Consider the following 13209-nt stretch of genomic DNA (forward strand, 5'->3'; position numbering starts at 1 on the left):
ACGTTTCATGCAATTTTTACCTTGTTTAGAGACTTTTTTTTTCTTTCAAACATTAGTTAGTTCTCATAGTGTTTATGAGAATGAATCTAGGTAGATAAGTTTTACATCTTTAATTTATAAAGCAAGTCCAAGAACATGACCTAAAATAAAAAAAATTATTAGTATTTTGAAAGGGCAACATTGATTCAGATTTGACACATAAATGACAAAAATAAAAAAAAATTAATGTAAAAGATCAAATTCAAACTTAAAATGTAAATAAAAACCAAAATTATAATTTAGCCTATTAAAAATATAAGACGATATATCATATGCATATTAGAAGAGTGAAGTCCATATATACCACTTCATGAAAGGAAATAGATTTACACATTTATATATAAAGGAAAGTATGTGTACAAATTGATAATGCTCTACCTTTCAACATATATATATATATATATATATATATATATATATATATATATATATATATATATATATATACTCATTACTACACATGTTGTTGAAGATTGAAGTTTCTATTTCTTTTTAGTTTAGTTTTGATTTTGATAATCTTGCATGCTAAAACATATTTAATAGGTGTGACATTGTATTAATTGTTTTGCTAGGCATGGGTGTTTAGTTTATAACAATACTGTTGAGCTTTATCATCTTTATGCTTGGATTAGTTTTCTTTGAAAGATTAGAAGTTCATTGAACAATTTATGAACTTGGTAATCGATTACAATATGTGTGTAATAAATTACACAAGTCAAGAAGATTGATTCAGAGAGGTTTACATCTCAAGTGATATTTGTCCAATTAATCGATTACAACATTTTGGTAATTGATTACATTGTTTCTCATATTTGAAAAAGTCTATGTAAACTCTCTATAATTGATTATGAAACTCTAACAATCAATTACGTGATGGTAATATGTTACAATGCTTCTAGCATTCTTAGATGGCTATGCAAGAATGAATTAGTCAATCACAAGGTATTGGTAATCAATTACATTGATCTTAGATGGAAACCCAGGTCTGTTTTTAGCAGTTTAACCGATTACAAAATAGTTGTAATCAATTATATTAGTTATATAGCAAATTATTTATAAATAATTCTCTTTGTAATGAGTCTTTAAGCTTTCAAAATGTTTTCCAATTTCGTGACTCATTGAGAGGAAGCTATCATGAGAATTTTCTACGAGTGATGATGATGATCAACAAGGACAGGATCTTGGAATCTCCATCATGGGTTGATCTTTGATAAAGCTTGAAGAAGTTGTGATATGCACATTAAAGGTGTACTCAATCCAATTCTAATTTCTTTGTAGGTTTTAATCTTGGTTAGGGTTACCAAGGGATTTTGAGTTGATAGGGTTTCAACTCTTGGAATTTCTTGTTGTAGGGTTCAACAAGATTTTGGAATTTCTCTTGTTGGGTTCAAGGGAAAAGTAGATTGTTAATTAGGGAATTGTTTATGCATAATATTTGTACTTTGGATTCTCTAATAGTGAAATGTTCTAAGAATAACTGAATGTAAGTCATTTTGAGGATTGAACCAGTATAAATTAATTCATATCTTTGATTTTCTCTTTCTCTAACCCTTGATTTTGCAAATCAATCTTGATATTGGACTTAATATGTGCGGAGCATAAAACTTTGTTTTCTAAGGTTTTTAAATTCATTGATTTATTGTGTTGTTAATCTTTCACAACAAATTAAAACTTTTGAGAAAACCTTGATTTCATAAGGGATTTGATTTTAATTGAATGTAAACAATGATTAGGTAAATTTTTTTGAAAAAAATCTATTCAACCGCCTTCTAGATTCTCAACTAATCCAAACACATGTGACCTTTAGCAATATTTTTTTTGTCAAATACATAATAAAAAGGTTGTTAAAAGTTTTTGGTAACATTTAAAAAATGTCATCAAATATGAATAAATGTTATTAATAGGTTTTAGCGACATGAACTATATATAACACTTGATAAAATATCGCAAAAACATATTAGTAGCATTTATTCATATTTGGAGACATTTTTTAAATGTTGTCAAAAGTTTTTAGCAATAATTTTCTAAGTATTAGGTAAAAAATATTACTAAAGATCATATACGGTGATGGTAACTTTACAAAAAATGATAAAAGGTAAAGCATGAAAATACCTTACAAATCTATATAATTTTCTCCATAAATATAAAAATAAATTACTTTACCTTTTATGTTTAAAAACACTAATTTGTATTTAAGAATGATATTTTAAAACAAGTTTGAAAATTGATTATACTTTAACTTATTTTTAAAATATCATTCTTAAACACAAATTAATATTTTTAACCTCAATTTTTCATAAATAATTTTTCACCATCTTTTTTAATTCAATTATATTAAATCATAAATTAAATGAACCTATATAAGTTCTATTAGAAATTATAGAATTACATATTTTAATAATTTTATTTTAAATTTTAATTTAACAAAAACCAACTTTACAAAATTAAGATTATCAAATTTGCAAACAATCTCGGAAACACACAATAATTCAATGGATATAGTGAATTCAAGCACCATTCGGTACTCTTTATGTTTGGGAAGATTCTTGGCTTCCTTATCTGAATGTTGTCATTTCACGAAATCTCCGGCCGTTGCCAGTGAACACAAATTTACAAACTTTTCAAATTAGAGACACTCTCCTCCAGGAATCATCCACAGGTGCTTGTTCAAACCATGACAAAGGACCCAATCTTTGCTCTTCCTGTTTCAACCATGACCTTGACTTAGACCAAATTGTGCACTTCCCTTTATGTTTGGAACACTTATCTTGCCCTTTTTAGATTTTACTTCAAATGCTAAATTTTTTATCTTGGGAATCCGTGATTAATTAATCTCCTTCTGATTTGATGGTAGATCCTTGATTATTATACTTTTGTTTGTTTCCCTGCAAAGATTTTATGTGGGTTGCTTTTCGAATAGTAAGTTGGAGGTCAAAATAATTAATCACGAAAGAAGTAAGTTTGCTTGTCAGGTGATAGTCAATTTTGAAAGAAGTAAAAGTTTTTATGTATAAAAAATCATTAAGAAAAATATTATTTTCGTGTTTATAGTTTACTTTAATAAATTTCTCGTAGAAATTTATCAAAATTATTTTTTTATTAAATTTGAGTTTCTCAATTAAATTTATGAATATTACTTTTTATAAGAATTATATATGTAAAAATAAATGTTTAGTTTAATTGATTATTTAAATGTGATCTAAATATAAAATTTAATTACAAAATATATTTGTAACATAAGGTGAGATAAATAAATTTGTACCATATAACTATAATGATTTAAAGCATGAATGATTAAAATTAGATAATTTAATTATCAAACAACTACTTATAAAATTAGATGACATTATCTTTTATTCTTAACATTTCATAATTTAATCTACGGGCATGATTCACTCTTTTCACTCTCGTAATAAAATAGCCTTCTTTGCTTATATTTATATATGAAAGTTAATTCTATTTCATCATTCAAATAAATTATTTTTTAACTTATTTTTAATAAATTATTTTTAATTAAAAATATTTTTTTCAACTTCAAGTTTTTACAATCAATTTTTTCAACGTCATTTTTTTTTTCAAAAGCCTTCTTTTATCATGCAAACAAATTATAGCTATATTATCAAATTCTTGTTAGGAAAGTGGTATACTCATCTATACATCACAGACTTCAATACATGTTAATTACGTGTCGTACAAAGCCAGCACCAAACCCAATTTCACAAGTCACAAGCGCACCCTACCCTTTCCTACTCCATGTCCTTAACCATATAATAAACAAATTAAATAACAAAGTAATAAAAAAGTTTATTATTACTTTTTTTTGCTACGAACCATATTGCAATTAAATGACCATGAGAGTGTGTAAGGAGACCAATGGTTAAGAAAGTGCGACAACTAACAAAGCCAAATCAAACATCAAGTAAAAGTTACTTCGGTTAGCTTTGTCACTGTCCACTGTGCCCTGAAGAAAGTTCCTTAACCTCAAACCCCTTATGGCAAGTTGCTACCTCTTCTCTTACTTTTACCTTTGCAACCCTCTCCAAACTTCTCCATTTCACAAGCAAAAAAATCAGAGAACATAGAAGAAAAAAGAGGGCTAAAAAAAGAGAGTTTGAGAAATGGGGAGGGGTAAGATTGAGATCAAGAGGATCGAGAACTCAAGCAACAGGCAAGTTACCTACTCAAAGAGAAAGAATGGGATCCTTAAGAAAGCTAAGGAAATCACTGTTCTATGTGATGCTCAAGTTTCTCTTATCATCTTTGCTGCATCTGGAAAGATGCATGACTACATCAGCCCTTCTACCACGTAAGGATCTTGATCTTTTTTGTTTTCTTCTTTTTTTTTCTCCTCTCAAGGTTTTTTCTTAAAATTTTTATTCTTGATCAGTTCACAAAGGGAAATTTTATCAAAAGGGTATGACCAATTGCAAGCAAATAGTACTATTTGATTGATCTACAAAATAAAGCTCTTATTTTTTAGTTTTTTTTTATTTCTGGGATTTTGATCTTTTTGTTGGTGAAGGTTGATTCACAAAACAAAATATTTTTGGTTAATTCATAATGGGAAGTTTATCACGAGAGTAAGGGCAAGTGCAAGAAAATAGTACTATTTTGATTGATCTACAATTAAATTAAAACTTCTATTTGGTTTTTTGTTTCTGGGTTTTCGACCTTTTTGTTGGTGAAGGTTGATAGACATATTGGAGAGGTACCAGAAGACCTCAGGGAAGAGGATTTGGGACGCCAAGCATGAGGTTGGTTAAATTTATGGGCTTGTTATATAGCTCATATTTTCTGTTTGTTTACGATATGTCCAAAGGAAAATGACCTACTTCTTTTGCTAAAAATATGCTAAGGAGCATGAATTATGAATTCTGAGTAGATCTAAATTTGGGTGTACCTTCTCCCTATATGTGTGTGAGTACTATATTGTTTGTATATTATTATTGAAAAAAGAGAAGCAGGAACTACAAGAAATGTAACATCTATGAACAGATCTGGCTATAATAAAACGTTATTCACTTGCTTACTTTTCCTTGCGAAAAAAATGAAACAACTGAAATAAGTAGGAATGAAAGATTTTGTTTTATATATATATATATATATATATATATATATATATATATAATAATGTCTTTCATACTTGATGGATCCCTCTATTGACTGACATTAAAACCAACATAGAGAGTCAGATCTACTCCAAATAGCTTTCTTTTGAGGATTTCATGCTTTTAAACATCGTACCCTCCCTTCTATTTTCTTTCTTTCTTTTTTTTTTTTAAGAAAAGACAACTATGTGTTTTAGGGTTTATAACAGTTGATGTTGTTGAAATCAGAACCTAAACGGCGAAATTGAGAGACTCAAGAAAGAGAATGACAGCATGCAAATTGAGCTCAGGTATATTATAACAATGCACCTTTTTAAGTCATTTCAATATTTCATACTATTTTTCTGTCTCTCTCTCTCGCACACCATCTTTCACAAACTGATGCATTTCAGGCACTTGAAGGGAGAGGATATTAACTCTCTTAACTACAAGGAGCTGATGGCCTTGGAGGATGCCTTAGAAACTGGTCTAGTCAGTGTCCGAGAGAAACAGGTAACTATTAATCGTCAGGATGTTAAAATTTTGTGTTTCTTCTGGCATGAGCTATGCCATGCATTTAAAATATATATATATATATATATATATATATATATATATATATATATATATATATATATATAACATGTAGCCAAAGTTATATATGGTATATAACTTCTATTAATAAGGAGTGTATTTAGTGTGTACATATGGTAGCTAGGTCTATTTATTTTGTGCAATGAAAACTCTAATGGTAGCCAAAATCAAACAATACACATTATCTGATTGATAAACTTTTTATTTTCTTTGCAGATGGATGTCTACAGGATGTTCAGGAGAAACGTATGTTTAATTTGACTATCTGATTTATAAGATTATAATAATATGCAAAGTGAACCACTAACTTTTTCATTTTTTTTTTACTGCAATCAGGACAAGATCTTGGAGGAGGAGAACAGGGAACTTACTTTTCTCTGGGTATGTAATACATTACAATCCCATTCTATAATACATGATTACTTTTACAAAACACTGCCCACACCATGAAAAGTTCCCAATTTCATGGTCTTTTTTCCATTTCAAAACTACACTTCTTAGACTTTTTTGTTTTAAAATTATTGTCATTTTATCTATAAAAGAATATTTTCATTTTATGAATTCAAGGGTAGGTCAACTTTTTTCTTTCTTTCTATTAATATCTCTATTTTAATAATTGTATAGATAATTAACTCAAAATTATCTCTACTAACTATATAAAACAAGAGAGGATTTAATAAGTGTTTTTCAGGCAAGGTATACACTAATGATTTCTTAATCTATATGTAACAACCTTAAAAGATTATAGTTTTAATTAGAGGGAGTGTTTTGTTGATAGCTAATAAAACATAAAACATCCATACACATTCCAATGTTCATTAGGACATGATCCTTAACTTACATGCTACTTAAATAAAACTTAACTAGAACTTTGTTTCTATTGTGATTTTGTGCAATCTCACTTTATCAAAAACAGTAGATAAATAAATAAAAAGAAGATAAAACCTTTAATGTGGTTTTCTTTAAAGTTATGTACTTCCTTTGTTCCTAATTATAATAAAATTATTTTTATAAATTTATTTGTCCCTTTTTATAATACTATTTTCTAATTTAAATATTGGTTTTGGTCTCCCAATTAAAAATTTATTCCTTTTAATCTCTCAAATTCACAAATTGAAATATTGTTTTTAGTAGTCCAAAGCAAGTTTAAGTTTTGTTCTCTAAAGTGTAGTTTGAAAGATTAAAACTATATCATTTCACGAATTTAAGGGGCTCAAAATAGAGAAATTTTAATTGAAATACCAATACAAAAAATATTCTAAATTTGAAGGATTATAAACATATTTAAGCTTTAAATATATGAAGACTTAATTTGGTTACAAAAATGTTTGAAAAACTAACATATAAATGCAAGTATTTTTTGGAAGATTAAATTGAGGGTTTTCTCAAAAAAAAATGTCACTAGATTTAATAACATATGTATAATTAACGCCTTCTTAGAATGAAATGAATATTAGAACCAAAAGATGAGATGATTAGTTTTTTCTTTTTGGTTACAAGAGATTATTAGTTTGTAGAGCCTACATGTCAAAAATGGATTTTAACTCTGAAGTTCGCAAGAAAGAATTTAATTTCCCTCAAGGTTGGTTTTAATCATTTAAAAAATAACATTTTCTTTTATATTAAAAGTATTTGTTATATACCATTTTGAACCTATTACGTGTATAAAAAGAATATCTAATGAAAGAGATCTAACACTTCAAATAAATTTCAATATCTTAAAAGAAAGTTCTTAACTCCCAACTGGGAATCTTAGTTTATACAAAAATAAATTATAGTCCGTATTGTTTTCATCTGTAATGCATAATCAACACCTTGTCAATACTTTGATTACTCATATCGAATAAAATAATTAGACAAAGAAAGAAATACCCAAGAAAATATTAATAAGGTGTTCTTTTTTATTTTTTGTTTCAAAGGTGTTGTTTTATGCTTCAAAGAAGTCAAGTATAATTTCAGGCCCCATGAGCACATATTCTTATTGCAAAGAAACGCTAACTTATTTTTTTTTGCTATTGTGTTATTTCAACAGCAACAACGTTTGGCAGTGGAAGGTGCGAGAGAAGTGGACAACGGGTTTGATCAGAGCGTAAGGGATTACAATTCCCATATGCCATTTGCCTTTCGTGTGCAGCCTATGCAGCCAAATCTTCAAGAAAGGATCTAAGTAATAAAGCTCTTGTATTCAAAAACTCCATCTTGGTGTTTTCAGAAACCTATGTGTCACAACTCTTTAAGTATGCTGGTATCTGCAAAAGTTGTAAGTAATAAATTTATAAGCAACTGAACTTGGCTTTGTGAAGTTACAACATATCTGTGTGTCTCATATATACCTTTGTTGGGTGATATGACATCTTATTGTGTGTCTTGTAGCTATATATGCACGCAAATTACTCTGATTCAGCTACTTATCTATATCGAAGGTTTTTCAATTATAAATATTTACACGTGCCAAGATGGAAAATATGCAAGAAAGAAAAAGATTTTTAATAGCTAACGTAAATATACGATTTGTAAGTAATTGTAGTTTCGATTATCCTATTTTAAAGAAATTATTTATTTTATACTATTTTATAAAAATAAACGTCTCTAGATATGCAGTATTAATCGATAATTAGTCTTGTCTAGTTACTACACACGCAAAGTATATATTTGTGTTTTTCAGCATTGATTCAAAGTAGAATAACATTATTCATGCAATAAATCCTCTATAATATTCATTTAATAATTTAATGGAAGAAATTTTTTATTTATTACTCGCCTAAGATTTATAGATAAAAACAGAAAATTTACAAGACGTGGGAGACCAAACCAAAACCCATGGAAAAACCTATAAGAAGGTAATCCTATTTTATTCCTGTAAAATTCCTTCAAACAAAGCGGAGGAACAGTATCCCACATCAAATATAAGAAGCTACATGTATATTATATTATGTTGGAAATAAATTTGTATTATGTTGGAAATAAATTTGTATATTCACGATTAAAGTTATCATGTAATTAATTCTAATTTTAATAATAAAGTATTATTTTATTTTCATTGTCATATTTTAGTATTTGAACAAATAGTCCATTTGATAATGACCTTGATTAAAATTAAAGACTTATTATTATAATATAAATTATGATAATGAGAAACAAGTTTGTTCTAATTTTAATCTAAATCATTCTTGATCATAGAATTATTGTAAATAGGATATCAATAATCCGGATAGATTAATATATATGTGATAATATTTATTGGATAAATATTAATAGATCTCATTTATTAATTTACATATATAAATGAGTCATATATTAATGTGATCATTGAACTGATTCAATTGAAATTTTCTAATAGTTAAAATTTATCATAAACTGTCAATAGAAAATTCTTAAGAAGAGGTATAATAACTTTCTTTGACCTGAGATGATTGTCATAGTAATTAATAGGTTATTTGTTATATTTTAATTCTGGATACCTAATGCTTTAGAGCAGTTGTTGAATGAAATATTTGTTTAATAAAGAAGGAATCCATCAACTCTTAGTAATGAGTTTGAGCTCTACGAATAAAATTATATCCTAACCAGGAAAATTAAATGAAAGAAGAAATGAGTTTCTTAAGTCATTATGAGTTAACTCAAAAGGGTTTGACAGTAATATCATACTCTAGAGTTAACCCAGAGGTGTAAAGATGGAATAAATTATTACATTACTCTTCTAATGATTCTTGAAAATAAAATACTACTTCATGTTATCCGGACGTTAAGGAGTGTTGCTAGACGCCTAGCTACCTTGATTAGTATATTAATTTGATTAATATATTACCAGTTTAGTATTGAACCTACGAGGTCACACACAAACGAGTGTTCTGATCTCTGTTAAAAAATTATTTTTAATATTTGATGATTAATTAAATTAGAGAATTTAATATGATCAAATGATTTTAAAAATGTGGAATATTATTATATTTTTGTTAGTACTGAAAATATAAATAATATGAAAGGATTTGGTGAAAGAAGATAAACAAACATGTATGATTTAATATTTGGAACTTGGATTGAAAAGGCGACTAGATACAAGTTTGACTTAGTCAATTATTATTTTAATTTTAATTGCTAAATGGTTAGCAATAAAAAGTAACAAAAAATAATATAGCTTAAAAAAGGACACTATCAATAATGATATTTTGATTTGATAAAAAATTTGGTATCCTTAGCATGCTATAAACAGAGCCTTAGGCTGCACGTTGAACCCATCCCAAAATCACTACTCTATTCTTATTTTTTCATTTGTCAAAGTTGTTGACGAATAGAGGTCAGTCTCGGTGTGGATATACGTAGAGTCTTCACACTATTGAAGAATTTTTATGCTTCAAGAGCTCATCAACATGTACATTTTTTAATATGTCATCTGTTTATAATATAATTTAAATAAAAAATAGATCTTTTTATCCCGCAATGTGTGTTTTTAAACACCTTTTTTCTTTCATATTATGGTACACAAGTTTATTTGAACAAAAATTAGTCTCTCTAAAAATATGATTCAGTCAAAAAAATATCAAAATATCAATATAGTTAAGGCACCTATTTCTGATAGACCAAGAGACAATTGAGCCAGACTTAAATAAATGGACCATAGAAGAGTTGAATTTGTTTCCAACCAAAGATCAGTAAACCAGCCTTTTTTGAGCAGCAATTTCAACTACCATAATAGCGCAATTGATTTCAGCAATAAGCTAATTTTGAGTGCCCAGGAATTTAGAGAAACGCCCCATGCTGGCACCATTGTTTTCCCAGAAGATGCCTCCACAAGCTGAAAGACCTGGGGTTTCCTCCATTAGTGGTACATTTGAAAGACATTTATCTGGCTACAATTATCAATTTTGTCTCTCATTTGGTACTGCAGAAATCAGTATCATTTTTCTAATAATTAATTTTGATTATGTTCAATAAAGTATTTAAGTTATTTTATTAATTTTTTAATAGTTAAAAAATTTGTTTAACTATTCGATAAATAAATTTATTTTAATAATTTTTTAATAACTTTTAATGTATTTTGAAACGTTACTTAAATTAATATTTTTTAAAATGTTAACATTTAATTTGTAATTTTTTATATTTTTTTCTTAATATATTTATCAAAATTTTTAATTATCTTTTTTTAATAAATCATATTTATTATTTTTATGTTATTTACACGTTTTAATAATTAATTTTATCATACACTTATATTTATTAAATTAACTTTTCACTTACCAATTTACATTTCAGTCACTTTTGTCCAATATAACCTATATCTCTCCTCATAGGGTTATTTCTTTGCTATTTAGCAGCATTTTTACGGGAACTACCCTTCAGGTTGTATGCAGCATTGCAGCCCACGGTTTCTGATTTCATGGTACTTAAAAAAATGAAAGTGATTTTGGATCCAAAAAATACCGAAAATTGAAAATGGACAAGGCTGATACCAAATGTAAGACTAAAATATTAAACCTGTGATGTAACAAAGAATAAAACAAAACTCAGATCATTAACAAATGTGGAAAATAAAATCAAAATATACCTCTAGCCATTGCTATGAAAGAGCTATTTTGTTTTTGTTCTTCCAAGCTTTCAGTAAATGGTGTATTAAATGAAAATTAAAGATTTAAGATCAGGAACCACAGACACTGCTATATATAGGCATTATATCATCAATAATATATTTAATAGTCATTAGCACCCATTAGTAGTCATAACACCATGGATAAAACTGCAGCACACTACTAGAATTTTGTCTATTAGCTACAAAATTTGCTACGGGTTTTTCCTAGGAAATCATACAAAATTGGTTTACTAGGGATTTCATTCTGCAGGGAAAACATTCGTAAATAATATGTTTCTACCAATTCTAATGTCACAACAAATTTCTCGCGGACTTTTCCTGTGAAAAAAATCTGCAAGAAACTTTCATGTGAAATTAAATAAGACGCAAAAAAAAAAAATTGCAATTAATGTTTTGTAGCAGATTTATTTTATAGGAAATTTCTTGTATAAAGGTGGCAGGAAATTTTTCTACAGATTTTCATATTCGCATAAAATTACTTGCAAATTTTCTTGCAAAATAAAATCCACACATAATTTATCTTGATTTTTAAAAAAATAAAATAGTAATTTTAAAATGATCTTTCAATTTAAAAAATATCTAAATTTATTGAATTTATTTTTAAAATATAGAAAATTTAATTTAATTTTTAAAAATAAAAATTAATCTTTATAATTGAAAAAGAAGTATTATTTAAAATATTAAAAAACCACTTTAGGGTACCATCCATAGGTTATTTTAAATTGCAAGTCTTTATAGTGAGTATATATCTAAAGTTAGAAACATTGTTATATTGTTATTAACTGGATTGAAATATCACAAGTTGTTGGTGGGGAGTTCAATTTGAGTTCTTAATTCTTTTTTAGTATTCTGTATGCATTATTGGGTATTATCTCCTACTCTAACATTTATGAAAAACTAGGAATAGTAAATATTTCTTCATGTTACTTTCCTTAAATTATTTTCAACAAATCCCTTTTTCTATAAATATGAGTGGTTCCACTCCAGAAAGGTAACAATGAATTCTTCATAATAATATCTGACTAAATAATTACCCAACCCCACCAACAACTTGTGATATTTCAATTCAGTTAATAACAATATAACAATGTTTCTTAACTTTAGATATATACTCACTATAAAGACTTGCAATTTAAAATAACCTATGGATGGTACCCTAAAGTGGTACCTCCTTAAAATAATCATTTAAAGTTGAAGAACTCTAAACATTTTATCTTAACATACAAGATATATTGGAACCAAATAATGAGTTTGTTTAATGTTGAGCCTTCAAGCATTGTTAAAGTGAGGCATGCTACTTAGTACAAGATATAGGAGAAAGTCATCAATGTACACAACCTCCATACTTAATTCAATCATCCTAAACAAGTCATTATCTTAAATAAAGTACCAGAGTATAAATCAATGATGAAATTCATCAATTTCAAATTAAATGCCAACAATACCGGGATGCTACCATGTCCAAAAATGCGAACACTAGTTGTGTTCCAAAAGCTTCTTCACCTATAGAAGAGGTTCAAAGATGAGTTAAGTAGGCTTTTAAGCCACCAAATTCACTTTCATCCCTTTCTCCTCCATCTAGTTCAATAGTGTTTCAAAAATCGTGATGAATTTATAAGTGAGTTTTAATTAAACCAATAAACACAACTCCAATCATATTCCTTGTATCATATATGTAGGAAATAGATAGGAAAACATTCAAGAATCCCTAAGGTAGCTAATTTAGTTAACTACCTTGGAACACACGCATATCTCACATCAAAACAATGAACAATTTAAGAATAAAGTGAATAGAATTGACAAATGCAGACCAAAATATCCTACCACTAAACAGAACTAGCCATAAATGTATAAAAATTGTTTTTTTTATTACATTAAGCTGCCAAAGCAAAACTCTAGTAT

At 27.4% G+C, this 13209-nt stretch overlaps 1 protein-coding gene across 1 annotated transcript; it reads left to right on the forward strand.

Annotated features, from left to right (window-relative positions):
• The first annotated feature begins 4086 nt into the window (after positions 1-4086).
• On the forward strand, positions 4087-8159 carry LOC100499997 (uncharacterized). The gene is made up of 7 exons (NM_001248456.2): positions 4087-4345; positions 4727-4793; positions 5376-5437; positions 5540-5639; positions 5937-5966; positions 6057-6101; positions 7753-8159. The coding sequence occupies exons 1-7, from the start codon at positions 4158-4160 to the stop codon at positions 7885-7887; spliced, it is 627 nt and encodes a 208-aa protein (NP_001235385.1). The 5' UTR covers positions 4087-4157; the 3' UTR covers positions 7888-8159.
• The last annotated feature ends 5050 nt before the right edge of the window (positions 8160-13209 follow it).

Source organism: Glycine max, chromosome 14 (genome assembly GCF_000004515.6).
Source record: "Glycine max cultivar Williams 82 chromosome 14, Glycine_max_v4.0, whole genome shotgun sequence".
In the NCBI taxonomy this organism is placed as follows: domain Eukaryota; kingdom Viridiplantae; phylum Streptophyta; class Magnoliopsida; order Fabales; family Fabaceae; genus Glycine; species Glycine max.

Coding starts and splice junctions, on each gene's coding strand:
- LOC100499997 (NM_001248456.2), top strand. CDS start 4,158: ATGGGGAGGGGTAAGATTGAGATCAAGAGGATCGAGAACTCAAGCAAC. Junction 5,438..5,539: donor AGCATGCAAATTGAGCTCAG/GTATATTATAAC, acceptor GATGCATTTCAG/GCACTTGAAGGGAGAGGATA. Junction 5,967..6,056: donor ACAGGATGTTCAGGAGAAAC/GTATGTTTAATT, acceptor TACTGCAATCAG/GACAAGATCTTGGAGGAGGA.